General features: G+C 31.1%; 1 protein-coding gene across 1 annotated transcript in view; it reads left to right on the top strand.

Moving 5' to 3' along the window:
* LOC132919788 (uncharacterized) overlaps positions 1-21300 on the top strand; it is an 84228-nt gene that overhangs the window by 53115 nt on the left and 9813 nt on the right. The window contains exons 3-4 of the mRNA XM_060981635.1: positions 17833-18914; positions 19723-20287. Of these exons, the coding sequence (XP_060837618.1) occupies positions 17886-18914; positions 19723-20287 (1594 nt within the window). The 5' untranslated portion in view covers positions 17833-17885. The remainder of the gene's footprint in view (positions 1-17832; positions 18915-19722; positions 20288-21300) is intronic.

Here is a 21300-nt window from a genome sequence, read left to right as displayed (position 1 = left end):
TATGCTGTAATCAATGTAATCTTACAACAATATTGTAAATTTGCTTACTAAGCCATATGTGTTTAAAAACTTCGATATCTATAACATTGAAAAATTAATATTTATAATATTATAATTTATAGTAAATTCTCTACTTTCATATTGCGAAATAGGAATATCGTGAGAATATAAAATTAATTGTTCAGACATTTTAGTCAATGGTAAGTTATAATTACTATTGACCCGCGTGAGATACATTGACTACATTTTACCTTTTCCTACATTATTAAACGGTACAACGGGCAAAATTAATTACTGCTCGAAATGGTGCAATTACCTAATGTGTTTCATTTAAACAATAGCGTAATGTAATTTGTAAAGTATATCGTTTTTTAATACGATTCTTTTAATTGATTAGTAATCGAAAAGCATGATATTCTATAATGTAATTTTAAACTAATTATACATTGCGTCTTCGTGATTTAATTTTGCATACTACCTTTATATGCAATTGTACATGTATGCAGCTGATTTTAACTTGCGATATCCATTAAATGAGTATAGATGACACTACTAATAAATACACAAATGTATAAAATGTTGCTTAAATGATGTTTTTTTTCAAAAAATAAAAAAGGACAGCTGTTGTATTCTATTGTATGTTATCCTAATCACTGACATCAGACATAATAAAGATATAAAATAATAATTGTTGTTGTGTAGTCTTCTCAATCATTTTCGTATCTTACAAATCCGGGTATTAAGTCGTTTATTTTCAAAACTTTAGTTATTAAAACAAAGCACAACTTTTCCACGTTCTTGACTATATTTCTTTCAATAAACTCATCTTGAAATCCAACAAGACAAACTAAAATTAAAGCTTTCATTTGTTTTGAGATATGACATTTATCAGCTGGCTAGATAATGCCGTCTAGATAATCAGAAAATTTCAAAAAGACAGTTAAAAGTTGGGAGGTAGCCTTATTAAAAGTAGCTATAATTGGTGTATTTTAAATTTTTAAACAATTTTTATGCTATAACTATTATAAATCTTAAGCTAAAATCGTTGAAATTACAAATCACTCTAATAATAACTACATATTTAATTTAGTCTAATTTCGAAAAGTATTAGTTAAGTTTATATTCTACACTGCCTTCATGCCTTATGATATTTTGCAATAAGCGCAGTGCTGTCAGGAAAATTGATTTTTGCAATTGAAAGTAATTTTTAACAATTTTAGATTGTTGTAGCCAATAACATTCGTCTACGAAAAAAAATATTACGCAACTCATTCATTGATTTTCACCTTTATACACCGAACAATATTAAAAAAAAATACAATAGTATAAATAAGTACAAATAACGACAAATATAATCTTACCAAACTCTTATTAACAATGTTATTTTTAAATCATTATTATATTATTAAAAAAAATTGTTTTGCGTGTACATATATTTCTGATTTTTAACGTTTGCCTGTTATGTTCAAAGTTTTTAAATGTATTAAATTTATAGCTCTAACATTATTAATAAAATCGGAACATTTTGATGTATATATTTAATAACGAGAGTTATACTAACTTGCTTTTTGAAAAAACAGGGAAAAACGTTTTGGCTTGCTTGAAACATTATTGCTACGGGTAAAACTGTAAAAATATACGGCAATACCCTAAAAAGTCAACCTTCAGGTCCCTTGGGGATACGAATTACGAAAGGACTTTCTCTGTAAAATTCGCTTTTTTACTTTGTAGTTATACGTGTCGTATTATGTATGTGTAGGCACGTTAATTGGATTAGCATAATATACATTAACTTTAACTCGATGTTAATTTTTTAATTTGCGTAAGACCCAACTAGAAACTAGTATATTATTATAACAAGTTATAATTTTATAAATTTTATAAATTTTATTTAAACAGGATAAAAAAAGCAAGTGAAAATATATTAATTCTAAAATTGCATCTACAGGATGATTATTTATCGAAAAACGTTTTTTATATTTATTTAAAATTATGTAAATCATATTTTCAAAAACTTTTATAGTTCTTATGATTTTTCTTTTAACAATAAAAATCACCACTACCCTGCAGTATATTATTAATATTGTATAGAGCCTAAAAATATTTTATAAAAAAATAAAATTTTTAAATCCTCAAACCTGACAAAAGTAGAGGGGACGACACGTTCTATACTTTACTTACTACTTAGCCTTCGAATCAGATACAGTAAATATATCGACAACGCAGGTCACGTTGTTCGATGTGGACCAAAGTCATGGCGACACATTGTCGCACAATATATACATCGGGGTCATACTGACGTGTGTACTATCGAATAATAAACGTAAATAAATATGTACGGAATATTAAGAATTCCGTAAACACAAAAAAGTACCTCTATTATTATTATACGATTATGCCCTAAACCTTTCTTTCGAATATATTACTATCGCGCTGAACCGTTTAACATTCTTTGGGAATATAATGCGTTTTTAAATCATCAGACATTAAGCGGCTGCGGTGCAGGCGGACCTACATACCGTGAACAATATATTACTATGATTTTTTTCATGTTTTTTTTTTACCATCGAGTCGTGAAACAGCGACAACACCCATCTCCGTACTTGTAAAAGCGCGCGCGCGCGAGTGACAAACATCAGAGAACAATAAAGAGAAATATTATTATTATTAATGATTACTATACGAACAGAGGTGAACTAATTCGTATATAAATAATGAGTATAGAACTCACTATACTGCGTATCATACAGTTAACCGCATATTGAATATAACTGAGTTAAGTTAATATATAAAATAATAAATTATTATGTATTATAAAGCGTATACATGCGGTGGATGCACGTTTATTTTGCTTGCGACGTTATTCTAGTCTACTCGTATACCATAAAAACTTACCCGGTCGATGTAAATTCTTACATATTTTTATAAAAATAAAAATGTTTTGTACTTCAAGGTTGTAATCATACGCATTGATACATTGCACGATCGTTATTCAGACGTCTAATGTATAACGTTCGACCCGATTGCTGGATGAGGCGTAATACGATTCGATCGAAATTGAATTGCTAATCCAATCCAGCAATCGTCCTCCAAATTAAATTTCTAATTTTTATTTTTGAAAAAACATTATAAAATCATCTCATTTGCGCGTTATTATTTTACTAGTTTTGTAATATTCCGAAAAACGCATTTTTATCTATTAGTTATTTTTATATTTCTTAGTATTGAATTCTTACACAATACATTATAGACTACAGTACCCACTTTCAAGTTATGGATAAATTATTATATACCAATCGTGTACATTGATTTTTAACAGTTATATTTGGCTTTTATAACTTAATCTATATTATATTTTCACTTTTTTCTATTGTGTGTGTTTCGGATGAGTCCTTAAGATTCTGCAAACAAACCAGAGAATTTTAATGGTTTTATTTTTTAATAGTTTTAAATTAAAAAAAAATATTACAGTATTTTAGTTATTTTTAACTATGATTATTGAATTAATACTTTATACATAATATGCTTATAATAAGTAAAACATTTAATTTAATTTAAAATTTATTGTGTTATTACTTATTTAAGTATAACATTTAAACAATAATTTAAAAAAAATATTTAAATCAAATTATTAAAATCATTTTTAAGTTTTGACGAATAACTATAACTATGTATCAATTGTATTTATCACTATATAATGCAAGAAACAACATGTCAGCAAATTACGCATTTTACTACGGCTGATACATATATTATGATAATATATTAAATTTTAAAATCTTTAGGAATGTGTACCTTTTGTATTATATGGTTAAAACTTGACGTGAATCGTAATTTAAATGTAATACTGATAAGTCATAATTATACTTGTGATATTACAAGGCGTCTTCGAGATTATATTCGCGTATTCAGTGTTCAGTGTGTTCACAGTCCTTTATTGAAGTGCATAATATACGATTAAAAGCCTATAGGTAGATATTACTTAGGTTTATACATCGGTAAACTATATTGTAATATAATATCGTTATGCACGTGCAAGACAATTTTTTTTGACCTTGATCGTTGCGTGTATACTTTTATAAAAAGTTGTATTATTAAAATATTCATAAAATACAATTTGATACGTTACGTTACGGATTTATAAATTTATGCAACACTTAATTCAAAGCTTTAAAAATGTTCAATTCATACGTGGGCGTACAGTACAATACAAAATGTATATGAAAAAAAAAATTATAATGAGATATTATTATACCAGGAAAACATATTTTGGAGTAGAGAACATGTTTACATAGACAGTATTAATTATTTTAAAACAAAACGTTATAATATTATATGCTTAATAACATTTTTCTTTTTAAAATGTAATTATTTTTAATTATTATAATATTTCAACAGCAGGTAGTGTTAAATATAGATTTGTGAATCATACGTAGATATATATTATGTTAATTCAGTATTGATATGTATAACTATGTATAAGCGTAGAATAAAAAAAAATCTGTGGAACCACGAAAATCTATTTTAATTGATTCTTTTATACATCATGATACTTTAGAAAGTTGAACATATTTATGATTTAAAATATTTTTTATCTAGTACAAAACGCAGAGTAGAAAAACTATTACGAATTCACTGAGTTTTCTACTAAATATTATGATTATGCAATCGTTTAAGTATTTCTTATATTTTTATTACTACATCTAAAACCTAACCACCGTTTATATCTTTGTATGAAAGTCTGATACAATATATTAATTGAAAAATGATTTGTTTCCATAGGTAATAAGGTAACACCTAAGCATATTATGACAGTCTTTACCACAGAATTGAAAATAAAAACCATTCGAGTATTAAAGTCTCCCAGAAACGAGAATGATTGGGAAACGGTGCGGGGTGGTTCAATTATTTATAGTGCTTCTATTCGGTCGGTCAGTTTTATTATTGTATATATTATACCTATACTATTACGACAACGATCGAAAATCAAAATCGCCGTAGGTTCGGCTTGAATAAGTGCACGCACATCGAAGTATATATAATATATACATACATCGCAAGGTTCTGTAATGATCGCGCGAAGATATATACATAATATTATTACGAATCCAGCGAATACGATAAGACATCGCGAACGATTTCTCGTCTACAAGCGCTCGTTTTAAAGCGATCGGTTTTCATTTTATTTTGCAGTATTGTTTCGAAACTGCGGAAAAACGCGCTACGATAAAAACCGATCGATTATGTAAATTAATATTGTATACCACCAACGCGATAATACGACCGCGGACCCAACCAACTGTGCGATTGTCGACCACGTAGGTCGGAGTACTGTGGTTCAGTTATTTTAACGGTTAAACAGGCAGGTAGGTAAATGCAATAATAATGTATTTTCTAGGATTAGGTATACATCGTAGAATAATAAAAATAAAAAACACAAGATTATAATTATTACGGAAAGAAATACCCGTTTCGGACGAAAAACAACGACGACGACGACACGAACTATATATATATACGCGAAAATTGTTGTTATTTAGGTAAATGGGAACCGTGGGAGCTCGGACGTTCGCGTGAGCAATTTAATGATAGAATAATAATAAACGACCCCGGTCGACGCGACGCAATGATGTAATAATGGAATAAAAAATAAAAATAAATTCGTAAATATAATAATAAATAGGTATAACCTTTACGAATAGGAAAATAAAATTCGACAGATAAAAAAGAGAGCGACGGCGGCCAGAAGTGCAGGTGTTTAAGATGAAAAATCGGGTGAATTGCTGCGAAAAATATAACTGTACAATTGTTTACAAGATGATAATTAACATCAATGACTGCGCAAAACTATTATAACTTTGACTAGGCATTTATATACCCCAATTATGACCTGTACCTATTAAATGTTTACCTAAAGAAGTGTATATATACCAGTAACGTGTAGTAGAAGTGCGTGACGGTCCTCGGCGACCCACGACGAGAAGAGACGACTATTATTGTCGTATTATTGTCAACAATAAATTTTAACCGTTTATTAAACGAATGAAAAAAAAATACGGTCGTGTTCTGTTTGTTCAACGATTGTTTTTGCGACCCATTTTCATTTCGTCGTCACTTATTATTCTTGTTGCGACCGGAAATAATACATCGATTTCCGATTGTGTGCTGTGGGACTACGATGATGGTCTTGATGCGGCGCCGACCGACAGATTGTATACAATAATAATATAATATTAAAATGTATATTTTGTGTGTTTAGTACACGGACCATTGATGCAACGATAAAAGTGTTTATGTTGATTCTAATTTTAAAAAAAATTAACGATTTTTATAGCATTGAGACAATCTTTGTCCCTCCACCCCTCTCCTTCGTTTTTCCACAAACTCCAACACTAAAACAAAAAATATATATATTAACTTTATAATCAAACTAAAATATTAAATATATAATTTTAATTAATTTTAGTTTTTTTTTTATAATTTCATGAATTATTTCTTTCATCACTATACCTATAGTCCATCATTATGTTGTTATATCATATGTATTAATATCTGGTATTTGAGTTTGTTTTTATTTGTTTGAAACGGATGACTTATCAGCATATTGTGAAATTGTCATTTATTTGGATTGAAAAAATTTCATTAGTTTAGATTATTACGTGCTCAGGCATTTAAACACTCGTTAAGTATATATATACATATATTAATTGAAACGGCTAACGAGTATTGAAAACTAAATAACGATATATTTAAATGATTATTCGTTACATATTAAAATATAGTACGTTGAACACCCTAAGTCCCAAGAGCGTCGTGAGCGCGTACAGTTTTCGAAATTATACATTTTTAATTGCCCAAAAACGTCCGTAATGACATTGTTGATATATCTGGTAGAGACTGACAGCATCCGTAATTGTATCGTTTATTTTAATTTGTCATAAATTCATTTTTAGAAATATTAAAAACAAATTCAAACTAATACAAACATTTCTAATCATCTTCTTATTTAATATCTAAAAAATTAGATTGGTCAAGCAGAAAAATTTACTTGAGAACTGCAATACGAGTATTAAATTATTAAAAACACGACGATAGATTTTATTTTGTGAAAATAATAGCATATAAAAATCAACCAAAAATTAATTTATGATATAATTATCAATAATAAAAAAAAAAATATATTAACATTTTAAGTTCACAAAATTATTGAAAATAATATCATAAAATTGTAAAATTAAATATTCAACGGAGTGCAATGGATTATACATTTCACTTCTCGTGGCTCGTATGTCCCTTGGAGAATACACGTCGTATATATGCAATAAAATAGTATGATTTCTAGTTTGGGACGTATATACAGGTCATACCTTTTTAATGGACACCCTCAGAACATTATTCAGATATTATTTTGGGATGCACTAAAAAGATTCCAAGTATTAAAGTTGTATAAATATTGCATGTTATGTTCAATTATACCTGTCCATTGAGAATTATAAATTTGTTACTATTTGGTATATACCTACATCCCGCCCCCGCGCATATTATTTCATCATAATTGACGTCGGCGAAAATGACGACCGACCTAAATGCGGTGGTTTCTGCGCCTATATATTATTTATATAGGTCGGACACATTTTGGAATACGGCGAGTTTTTTTATTTCCTTCGTTCCCACACATATCGTTTACACCTAAACCTGACCTGCGCGCGTCGATTGACGTTATTTCCGCGGTCCGTTGATAATATCAGCTGTGCCACATACCTGTATGACATACGCGCGAAATTTCGGCCGAAATATATGGCATCGGTTGGAATAACAGGTATTGAATAAGTAATTGAAAATATTCGATTATCGTTTCAAAATATAAAAATATTATATTACAATGACAGGGAATTGGATGAAAAACGCGATTGTCGTAATGCCGACAAGGTCCGTACCGATATTATAATTCACGTAGGTACTATTATAATGTATACTATCGAAAAGCCTGTGAAAATCGCTTGCTGTTGCGCCGGATTATCTTGTCCGTTTGACAGTTTCATCATGTGCGAGCTATAATATGATCATTGATCATCCTCTGTGTACGTTATAAACAAACTGTGTATTGCTTTAGTTGTATTTGGTAATATTATATTTTATTTTCTAAAGATTTACCCAGTACACAACAATACACCTATAATATTTATTATATATGTACCTATGCATCTTTTTTGTGTGGGTATTAAAGTATTAAATGTGTCACCATAACTTGATAAAAAAATTAGTTATACTCATATGTACGCATGCATTGTATTCAATTGTGATCGAAGCGCATACTCGATAGTTACTAAATGTATACGTATTATATGATTGTAATAATATGTACATCAGTAAATGGTTTGTTTCTGTAAAAATACTGAGTTTATAAATTATTCGTCCCCAACAAATATTAAAATAGAATATATTTTAGTCCTAGTAGGGAGAGGCGGTTGGGAATTATTAACCATAGAAAGTTAAGTACCAAGATACATTATCATTGGTTTTAAGACTTTGGTTTTGATATAATTAGCTATCTAAAAACCCTGTTCGGTATTATATGTAATAATAAATTATCATTTTAAATTATTATTAACTCTTAATAATTATTTGAAATGTTACAGTATGTATTTGTATTATTGTCGTTGTCGCATAAGAAAAATTTAAATTATAAAAACCTTACTTGACCGAAAATGAATGAACTAATTGAATTTATTTCTTAACGGAATATAGTTTTTTTTATCGTTGAATTATTACTGAAAGAATTAATTGAATACAAATTAGTTGAATTGAAAATTTGGTAGACAGCGGGTCGATAACAATTTTTTCTTTATTATATTAACCGTACCCTCAACCGCATATTATCGTGGTCCCCAATAGTAACTATAGTATAGAATTCTATACTATAAACAGTAGACGCAGTATACCGTATACATATATTAAGTATGATACTATGGTATCCATGTGTATCTATGACTATGAGTTTTATTTTTACAACACGCGCTCAATAAACGTTAAAAAAAACTCAAAACGAATATTATATATGCAGCTAGATAAGTCAGTTTGCATTATGGATTATACGCGTGCGGTCTTTAACACGTTCGCCTTACCGCACGTCACATTAAATTCGTTCGAAAGTTGCGGTTGTATTTTATCAATCTTTCATCCGTATACACAATGTACCTACCTACGTGGCTACGCATAATATAATGTGGCCCTGTTTAATTGAATGAATAATATTATATTATAATAAATAATAATACTACACGAATTGGATTTCAAATTACATTTGTAGGATTTTTATTACACTTAAATTTTGAGCCAAATAAATTGTTGCTTTAATAATAGTACCTAATATGTATGGTTAATGGGTAACAATATATAAGTAATATGAACGTCGTTTATAAGGTCACGCACCGATATCACATATTATTATTTATTTTATTTGTTTCAAACGGTTTCTATGAATTATTGGCGGTGATAAAATATTATTGCCGCAGGTGCAGCAGAATTTTAGTACATTTTGTATAACGTTCTAATTTTCCCGATAAGTATAGTATTATGTAGAAATGAAATTCACTTAAGAAACCTGATCGAAAAATATAATACAGTTCGATTGAAATTTATGATTTATAATTTATAAATTATAATGATGTTATATTGAATAATATTATTATGCAAAATTGTTTTCGTTCAAATTTTGAATTGATTCATATGCTTCTCTCGGCATATATAACAGCAGAATTGTTTTGCCACATGAACACAATATTAGCTTGCAGATTTTTAGTACGATTAAAACGGTTTTTCCATAATTATCTCGCATTTTTATGTGATTTTAGTGTTTGGCATTTTGTAAATGTATAGCGAAATAATAAACAGGTGATTTAATGGGCTATGGTTTAGCTTGAAAATGTATGTATGGTCGGCTTAATGAGTGATTATCGAGAAACGATTAACTACCATTGTTTTAACCACCGACTACTTTGCGTTAATAAATTATAATTGATCCACTAAGTATGTTTCTATGTTAAATATTACAGTAAAAATCTAAAAACACAAAGAATCTTAGAGAAAAACTACGAATTAATCGAATCTCGAAGTATTTAGCTGCAAGCCGACGCCTCCGAAGTGCCTATGACTTGAGTGCCTAATAACATTAGTAATACTAATACGAATATATTATAGTAATTTCCGTGAAATTCCAAACCGATAGCAGCGTGACTTAAAGTGGGTTTCCACTGTTTCCAATGTATCACTTTCCACTAAACATATGCGTTCACGCCTTTACAGTTCAAAATTTATGCATTAAAGTCCTTTACATTGATTGGTTGATATCCATAATAAGTCATGTATTTTGTATACCAGAGTGTTTACACGTTCTTACTAGTTACTAAACGTTAAACCACGTAACCATGTTGTTGGATTTAGTTCACCAATTGTGTGTACACCGCGATCATATAATATTGATAAAGAAAGATATTATACCTATATGGAATGATATAGATTATTATTTATAATTAAAAAACATTAAATCTCGAATCCTTATTATCAATGTCTACCAATCAGTATAAAAAGTGTATTTAAAACGAACGTATACTTTTAATACACACATGACACATACGCGTGAAGGTGTGTAGTGGAAACTTAGCTTAAGAGTTTTCCAGCTAACCGGTCATCTCGGAGGAAACAGATCGGCCCTGTCCACATCCAGATAAAACCATGAGGCATGAGAACCCTAAGAACCTGTAATATAAAGTTTTTGTCGTTTGTTACAGATAAAAAAAAAAGTCAAGTATTGATTACCCTTAACGCAACCGTGAAATTAAACCTAAATGAGATCGATAAGTTTCCGAACCAACAACTCCCGTAACATATTATAATAATATCGTTTCTGCGGTTCATCAGAAAATTGGTAAACGAATAAATACTACGAAAATCCCGCCGGGAGCGGCGCGTGTAAAATATCAAACACCATAAATTCACATAATATTGTCAGAGAAAATTTAAATAAATGACGTTATCCGATTTGGTTTTTGGTGTCGAGCATAAATATAATACACAGGATTTAATAGGTATGAAATAAAATATTTACCTTTTTTAAATTGATTGATTTTTGATTTTTAAAGATAGTTTGAAAATAAACATAAATTTTAGTATATATTATATATTTATATAACATAATGATAAAATTTTTATTCTCTTTCTGTTTCGAGTTTCCTTATAAAGCTATAAATATCAATAATATAATATACTAACAGATTATATCGTTGAAAAAATAAACGGACATCGTTAATAAGCGGGAAAATAAAAATTAGCATAATAATTTATACATTTTCTTGTACCTAAATAATAATAATTATAAAAAATAAAAAATCGAAGTATTTCATAAATGATTTCGTTAGGTTCATAAAATACTAATATATAGTCGATAGTGTCAACCTTATAATATAAAGGTTTTTGTGTACACCGGTTTATGACACCGAAATTTGCGTGGTTCCTTTTTTTCTCCTAAAACCCAACACCATCATAAATTCGCGCACGCGTTCTATTTATCGGTTTGATATAATATACTCAAAAAACAGTATTATTAAAGCGAGTTTTAACGACGAGACGAAACTGGAAATGACGTTTGCAAAACAAATTTATGTTGCAAATAAAAATCATCCACAAATTTAATTTATTATTCATTAAAATACATGTATAATAAAATTGTTGAAAAATAAAACATCAGTTTTTTAAATGATATAAATAATATGTTATAATAATATAGGTTTTAGCATATACCTAAAATATACATTATATGTAAACAGAATTTTTATTCACATATACGTCTGGTAAGAAGTGATATTTTACTTAAAATAAAATGTGTATAATATATAACTACAACACAAATTCAGAATATTTACTGTGGTGAATACTATGCGGGCACTTAAACGATTCTGCGACAGTCTATAAATAAATTATAATCTTCTTTTTTGAGTTTCAACTGGAATATTTCGTCGTCACGTGTATACTTAACCTGAACCGATCATCATGTTTATTTCGACCAATAACTATAATATTTTAATTCGTTTTGCACAAAAAGCGTACCCGTAATATATATAGTATTCGGACTAAGCATCATATAATAAATTTTAACTGTATACATATCTATTGCATACGATTGTACGTTAGCAGAATTTCTAAACACTATCACGTGCATGTTATAATGCACACTGAGAGATATAAACCTGATTAACAGACTGTTTGTATAAATGTATAACGAACAGATTTAAGATTAAAAAATATCAAAACAAAAATAAACTATAAAAACTATTCATTTACGGGAGTCCTACATTTTTATATTCCGTTACAATATAATGCTCTTAATTTTACTCTCTATCTCTCTTGATCGAGTTAATTAACATTATGCGTTTATAAACTACTATGCAGATGTGCGGTGCTTGCGCGTTATGTAAAGCAAATGTCCGTCGGCTATAATATAATATTATAAAGACCGCGTTAGAAATCGAAATTCGTTTTTGAAATAAAAATGTATTACATACTCGGTATTTACGATATATCACGAAGATTTTACGCGTAGGTATACTAATTTTAGCCAAAAATACGAATTCGATTCCGCCGGGAAGGTTTTGAACAGCTATATCATAACATTCATAACGTAACAATATAATACATTTAAATATAAGTTTACAGATGAATTATCACGTAAATCTATATTGTGGGCAAATCATTGCAATACAAAACAGGATTACGTCGCAGTGGTGTAATAATATGACATGTTTCGATTCGCTGGCCTAATGATAATAATAATATTAAAAATAAATTCGACAGGAAAAAAAATGGTATTTGTTAATCGAAACGTAGGTATACAATAATAAAATTAAATATCGTAACTATGTTATAATATATAGTATTAGCACTATTAGCCGACATGTGTAATAAATCGTACGATATGCGGTAAACGGGTAAAGCACTCGGCGGAAAACAGAAAATATCTAGTTATAGGTATCGTGAAATCTTAAACCACTATTGCAAAACTAGACTGCGGTCGTAATAATTTATTAGGATCACTGCCGATTTGTCTCCTCAATATAATACAATATTCGAAAATAACCTGAAAATCGAGCGTTTTTTTAGCCAGCGATCCCGCCAAAATTTCTTATCATCCGAGAAAATTACTACCATATATAGAAGATGTTGAGTTCCATACATAAACTAAATTCGTAACAGAATCTAAATTAAAAACTTAATTTGTTGCTTTCCAAAATCCGTCCGCATTAGTATAGCAATTATAGCATAGCTTATAACACGTTTCAGTCATATTACCTACTCATATTCATTCATCGTATACAATGTTATGTTGTTTTTAATAACATTTAAAAAAAATACGTTTTTGTTTTTAAATTTCAGGAAACAAATATGTCGATATTTCTCAATGGTATATATAATATAATAATATTGTATTAACGTCGCACGCCTTCGATTGTAAAATCTAAGGCGCACAATATAAGCGATTTATTAGATAAACCGTTATAAACGACGTTACATAATAAGTACACGTACCTTTTCGATAATAAAAGCTGGCGGCGGTGGCGCTTAAACCTTGAGGTTGAGGTGTAGAGGTTGGTTGCTGTACCGACGGAGATAAAATTGTTTTTTTATTTTGCCATATTTATATGAAAAAAGAAACACTAAATCACGCACACATAATATACGAGAATATGACAACACGCATAAATCGAAACGTATTTGACGGATTCAATATTCTCGTTGTCTTATTACGTATCATATGTTATAAATTATACCCATTTACCCATGTACAGTTCGTAACGATATATACTTTGTTATAATATTATCATATATATTCTAACGTTCGGCGATCTGAATCCAACAATACATCGATAACTCGAAGTTTTCGAAATCCTGTGTCGAAGAGAGGACCTGTTACTATTGTATTATGAGCTCAGCTAAAATAATCGATTGTTGTAACCGTTCGCGTGAACGTCTATAATATTACGGCTACTGTATGAAATTTGTATCAAATAAACTATAAGAACAACAACGTATGTATATTTTCAAAAGACTAGTCGACGCCTGTTAGAAATTAAGACAATTAGAGTAGTGTATCACTAATTAATAGATTTTATAATTAATTTCAATATTTCTAAATGGGGAGGTACAGTAATATTAACTAAAATTATATTGACTTATTATGACTTGTTATTTTTCCATTTGTTTTTTTAAATGATTTATTTTTGCTGTGTCAAGTCCCGAAGCTATTTAGTCTTAGTATATAATTAAAGCTACAATTAAAATTTACTGTTTTTAATATAATAATATACATCTGTCATCTATGTATTGAGTACCTAAAAAAAAAAACATTAAAAGTGCATAGATTGATTAAAGTTATTGTCAAACAGGATAACCTACATCATTGTACAGAAACCTGACAAATTATTATATAGGTGTTTATTTACATAATAACTTTAACCTATAATCTATATCTATATTCTCTAAATATTGTGTATAACTAGTTGTACCTTACGGACACCGTTTATTTTCGTAAAAAACCGTCCCATCGACAATTTATTGTTATACCTACATATAAGTCAGCCGTCAGGAGTAATGTATATATTTTATTGTTATATTATTTTTATACGTATTACGATTCCTATATAGGGGTAATAACATTATTATATTATTATTATAATAACTAATAAGCATACCTACTGTGGTACAAGAATGTCATTGTGTGCGAAAATCGATGATGGTTAACGGATATTACGACATTATGAGAATATTGTAATTATAATTATTATGTACGCAGTCGAAACTCTGGGAGTATAATTAATTATGATAACAAGTCAATTAAAAGTAAGTGTGATACAGTGTGATTCAGCAAGCACGCTCAGCATCACCTTTTCCTTTAATAATTAATTTAATTAAATACTGATTTTTGGAATTTCCACTAGGTATATTCTTTAAGACTTATAGGACTTATATTTTTAAATACTTAGATTCTAATTCAAATTTGAATGAATAGTTTCGGAGTTATTAAAATGTACGGATTAAGGATATTCTCCTTAAATGGGTTAACAAAAATATCAAATATATTAGATCTAGTATTCGGAAAATTTTTAAAAATTATAAAATATTGACATTTACGGACAGTTTTCATTCGAAAAAAGAAATTATATAGCCACACGAGTACATGACACTTCTTTAGAAGTATAAAAAAGATGTATCACTCTAAAATAAATTTAAATTATATTCCTTAAGAATACTTAAAAATTTCAAAAATCAAATTTAAAGAAAAAATAGATGCGTGTGTGCTTTGTGAATCATTCTGTATAATACTAACGTTGCCTATATCTATTACAACCTTGAAGACGTTTTTCGAGAATATCATCGTCCGCAAACGCTACACACAAGTCTACCTACTAGATACAACAACAGATGACTATAACAACATTGTCGTCAATGTATAATCTCGATTTCGTACTATATAACAATATGATGATGGGCCACTTCAGCCGATCAGCGCAACGCCGCAACGTATAATAATATAATAATGTAGATTGGAACAATGCCATTTGGCTTTCTATTTTTTCTTTACTTTTTTCACGCGCACCTACAAATAAATTCGTTTCGATAAATAAAAGTTATTAATCATGAGTGTTACGTAGAGATGTGTATCGCATATTCTGACGCATATAATAATATAATATTAAACTCGTGGTAGACATACGCGTAAAATTTAGGTATGCCAAATTTTAAATTCGTTTATTCCTTTAAAAATGATCACATATTTTAAATAACCACGATTAGAAACTATACTTAATGTAATATTACATGTATAAGTATCTATACTTGCGTGGGTTAGAGGTTACCTATGAAGGCAGATCGTTTTCGTTAAATTGTTTTAATATTCGTAAAATTTCCAATACGTTAATTTAAAATGTGCATATGGACTCATAAGTAGCTACAATAAATATCACGATCATATAGAATCGAATTTGCAAACGACCGGCGGAACATATGTTTAAAAAACTTCGACATATCCGTTTAATTACCGTACAAGAAATTATCTCAAACGGCATTATGATATATTATTTCCAAACGACTGGAAATTTAATGTAATTTTTTTTCGTCATAACATATGTATAGATACAGTGTTTTGTAGAAAGTTTTGAATCACTTTTCGTGTTAGTGGCATACACGATGATTATTATTATATATACATCAGTGCAAGTACCCATACTCGGAACTAATACTAAGATTATTACGATCATCGATAACACGTATTATTAACAGTTAGGTTAGATATATTCGTTAATTTAATTCTATTAGTCTTTAATCGTCGAGAGTTTTGTCGTCGAATATCGTGTGAAACCCGAACAAAAATTTAGCCAATTTATAGGGTTTTCAAACTCTCATTAACTACTACGTAAAAGTAATGGTTATAATTTATTATAACGGTCCTATCGATCTTGTCACTCGTAAACGCGTTAAGTTTGTTACGACACTTTTTTAAGATACAAATCAATAATCAGTGATAAATGTGTAAAGATACCAATAGTTGATTGTACATACTTTTCGTACACTATAAAATCACGATTCTGTAATGTAGACAATATGTAAAGATAAATTTTATGAAATTCTATGTATACTGTTTGTATGTTGAAAACAACAAAAGTAAAATAGTAAAATAGATTTGAATATAAAAAATGGTTGTGAAAATAAATTATTATTATATTAATAAACTAGTTACAGACTTATTGCACTACAAAATATCAAGCTGACCAAATATATTTAATGACATCAGACCAAAAGGATATGACAACATGAATATGTAGTTTAACTGATTTTCTCCACACACGAATGACACTTATCTTATTTATGTTTGCAGAATATATTTTTATGTAATCTCCTCATATTTAAACATTAATTACACCTTATTATCTATTAAAAATCATTTAACTTATTATAAAACTATAAAAAAATTGTTTTGATTGTGTAAAAGATTTAAAGCAGTGCACACATCTACGTCGTCTATCACGTAGTCGTGTGCTTTTTATCATATTCTTATTGTCATTTGTATGCGTACAATGGTAACATATACTATAATTCATAAAAACATTAAAAACCATGATCTGACGGAAATTCTCAAGGTTGGATCGAGCTTAACATAAGAATATAACAAAGACGTAGCTTTAGAACCCTGCATTGTTAGTTGTTACTGCTGAAAAATTAATCGAAAAAATGCAATGAATTTTATAACTTTTAATATTTTCGACTATTACTAATTTATTTGGTAACCCACTTGGTACGCCTTTTACCGTTTATATGGGCCATAGCAATACAATCACGTTGGTTACCGAACTCTATCGATCTAACGACCAATATAACGTCTAACTGTTATATCACTAAAAAAATAACGAATCTATCATAATTTATATCGCTTAAGTTATGAGTTTTAAATAACACTGACCGTTGTTTTTAAATTTATCCGTTTTTAAGTGACAACTAACTTTATGAACAGTGAACATAAATTCATAAATTTATTTTTATTATCATGAATTTAATTTTTAATTTATATGTTTGTAGTAACAATATTACAAAATGTAATGTTATCTGGGAGTATTAAATAATTTTTCACTCGGAACACAGTTTGAAATCGTATTGGATTGAGAGTTTCTGTATTGGTTTTTCCCAATTCCCACATTGCTTATTATTATATCTTATAAATACGTTGCGCTTATGTTATTATTATTATTGTACTAATAGTGGCCATTATGGTATTCCATGTCTTAGGTCAGTACCACATAAGATGATAACCACAACGTTCCGACAGACAGCAGGTGCAGATGAACAGCAACCGACTGCGCGAACAGCACTCGATCGCAACGGTGCGGGACAGACTACCAGTAGCGACGGCTACGACCACATTGTTGTCGCAATGCCGCCGCACTGATTTCGGAATCGGAATCGGATGCGGCGACACCGTACGTCTACACACTGACGGCGGCCGGTCGGTATTCCGCGACAGCGTAATCAACGCTGATAACGAGTTATCAAACGCTGCGATGGCCGCATCCGTAGCGTTGCCCGAAAGGTATCGACAGCCGACGGCCACGGTACCGGCCGCCGCCCATCATCAGGCGACGGCAAAGGCGACCAACGGTGACCGCTCGCAGCACTGCCGTCATTATCAAAACGGTTACCGGCCACATCACGCCAAGTACAACAGCGTGTCTGCCGGCAGTGCGCTTTCCAAGTCCATGCGGTACGCAGATGGTTGGCTGTACGAACGGAATGCCGGCGGCGGCGGCGGCGGGGGAACGGTGGGCCGTCACGCCACTGCGAGTGGCCGGAACAAGCCGCGCAGCACTTTCTTGGACCGCGATCACTTCGGCACAGTAGCGGCCGCCGCCGTGGCCGTAGCCGCCGCAGCAGCCACCGCGGTTGCGCCATCGTCCGAAGACCCATACGAACGCGTCCGCAAGAACCGCATGGCCAACACAGCCACCACGGTCGGAAAACTTGACCGGAAACGGAATCGCAGTGGTTCGCCGAGGACGCCGTCTCCCGATTACGACGACACGGGTTCAGGCGGTCGCGTCGTCTCGTCCTCGCGTCGGTCGATACTCGAGTGCAACGTCAACCCATACGATCTGTTGCAGCAGACCTCCGACAACGACGACGACGATGCCGACGGAGACAGTCCCAAAAGAATGTCACTAAAAGATAAGTTCATGAACCGCATACAAGACACGGTGTTCAACAAGAACAAATCGAGCATAAGTGGTTTTGGATCATTTTCGTCTAATGGTTTGTCCAAAAAAACTGTGTTGGACGGGAACACAAGCGGTGGCGTCAACATCGCCGGACACACGGTAAGTGTAACTGCTGAATTGAAATTTAATCATAATCATTGGCCTCTCCTCTGCAAAGACATCTTTAATGCCACCCCCCCCCCCTCCGTCAATACCATGTAACTTTTTACGAAAGTTTTCTTGGTTTTTTTTTAGTTAATATTTCTGTAACTGAACTATTTCTGATTATATTATAAATTATTATAATACTAATGAGATATTATAAATGAACAATTACTGCATATAGTTTATTAGTAATAAAAATTTAAATGGTTATATTTTAATAAATTCGCGGTATATTTTGATATGTGTTTGAAATTGTCTATTCATAGCACCTTAAAAAGACCCACAATAGCAATTTTTTCGTTCAGAATACACAAGATATTTTTGATGTTTTCATTTTAAAGTTTTAAAATACTCATAACTTGTTTTAAAGTTAAAATATAAAAAAGCCCACTCTGGGGATCAAAATAGTATTCTTACCTTAAAATTGTATGATAAATTAATTAATTAAAATATTAAAAATAAAAGAGGAAACTGAATAACTCTAAATGTAAAATTTACCATGTTATCTGTTATTAATTTATTATGATTATGAAGCCAATTCATGTCCCTCACATGTACCTATAGTTAAAGTGTTTTCTTAAAACATAAATAAAAATAAATATATATTTTATACTAAGTGGTTTAAAAGTATAATATGCAAAGACTGAGTTTGTGTCTTTAGTTTTAACCATTCTCCCCTTATAAATAGTTTATAGATGCTCCTGTTCATCAGAGATTTAGTTTCGTGGCTTTATAATATAAAGATTTATTTACAATTTTGCAGGTTCGACTGTTCAACGGCAACAAGTCTCCTGCCAGTCACGAGAACGCGTCTTCGGTGTGGTACGATGATGGGTCCACTTCGGACGTGGCCACCACAGTGGCCGTCGAAACAGACCAGTCACCGGTAAGGCCTCCGCGCCGCCGGTGCAAGCAGGCTGCCGGTGTTCACTTATCCACGGGTCCAGCTAAGCGGTCACACTCGTTGACAACATGCGGTATGACCACCATATCGGCTGAGATCAAGTCCATACTGAAAAAGCCAGCGTCGCTAACCACGGATGACTTAAGTCCGGTCAGACCGCGAACGCCGGTCACCGCGTCGACTGTCGTCGTCGTTGGTGCCAGCCCGTGTAATGGACTGCAAAAGAAGACGAAAAAACAAGTGCAATTTGATATCGTTTCGGTAGCCGTCGAAAAATCGAGTGAAGACGACAGTCGCCACTCGGAGACTGCAGCTTTAACGGTAAACGAAAATCGTGTCGAACACACGCCACCGACGACTCCTACACCATCAACGCCGTCAACTGCGCATCGTCTGCAGAAAGATCAAAACCCATTGTGCAGTGGTAAGTTTTTCTAAGTGTTTCCCAATCTGTTCCATCTATCTTTTCTCATAAATTTAAACACGGACCACGATTAGTTGCCAATCGAAAAATTATTTTCGACTATACTAAATAAGTACCAAATTCTAAAATCTTTTAATAGATCTCTGATACAAACTACAATGTAGGTTACAGATTTTAAACGGCCTGTTGAGGAAGGCCGTGCAAGTTTTATATTTTTTGTCGAAAGTCCATTTACTAAATTATTTCGAATATTTTCAAAATTATTATTACGAATTCAAAAATACGAAATATTGGTTGCATACCTGCTGTAGATATTATATCGTTTATAAACACGTTTTCACATGAATGGACGGATAAATAGTTTACCTCGGTTTTCAACGATAAAAATTATTTCTGTTGTCTCACACAAGTCGGATCGCGTGGGCGCTTTTCCGGCCGCGGCGGTGCCAGTTTTAGACTGCGGTGAAAAGGATCTACACTGGTACATAGGTAGGAGTGGAAATGAGAAGGAGACGCTTATAATATGTCATTGGGACACGGTTGTATTATGATAACGTTTCAAAATACGAGTAACTGGTTTTCCTTCGACGATGGTATACATTATGTCATATGGTGATGGTAGGCTGGAGGGAGCTCAACAATATATATTATCACAGGCGTGGTGAATGCTTTGGCAATTCACGCAAATCACGAGATTTAAATTAGTAAAAAAAAAATAATAACAATAATAATAAACAGAAACAACGCGCGGTGATTTAGGCTCATGTACGGTTATTGTGATCATTATACACGAGTTTAATATAATGTGTATAAAAAATATAATATGCTTAAAAATAAAATATTGCACAATACCAGCAAACAATTATTATTATACGACTATAGTGTGGAAACTTGGTCTGATGACGATATAATGGTTGTGCGGAATTGAAAACTTATGATTCGAGTCTTTTCATCAGCTAGTGAATGTTTTAATTTACTAATTTAAGTGCAAATGACTAGACTTTATAGGTCGC

This window comes from Rhopalosiphum padi, chromosome 2, assembly GCF_020882245.1.
Source record: "Rhopalosiphum padi isolate XX-2018 chromosome 2, ASM2088224v1, whole genome shotgun sequence".
Lineage (NCBI taxonomy): Eukaryota > Metazoa > Arthropoda > Insecta > Hemiptera > Aphididae > Rhopalosiphum > Rhopalosiphum padi.
Note: the sequence above shows the minus strand (reverse complement) of the source record. Positions and strands in the feature narration are given on the sequence as shown.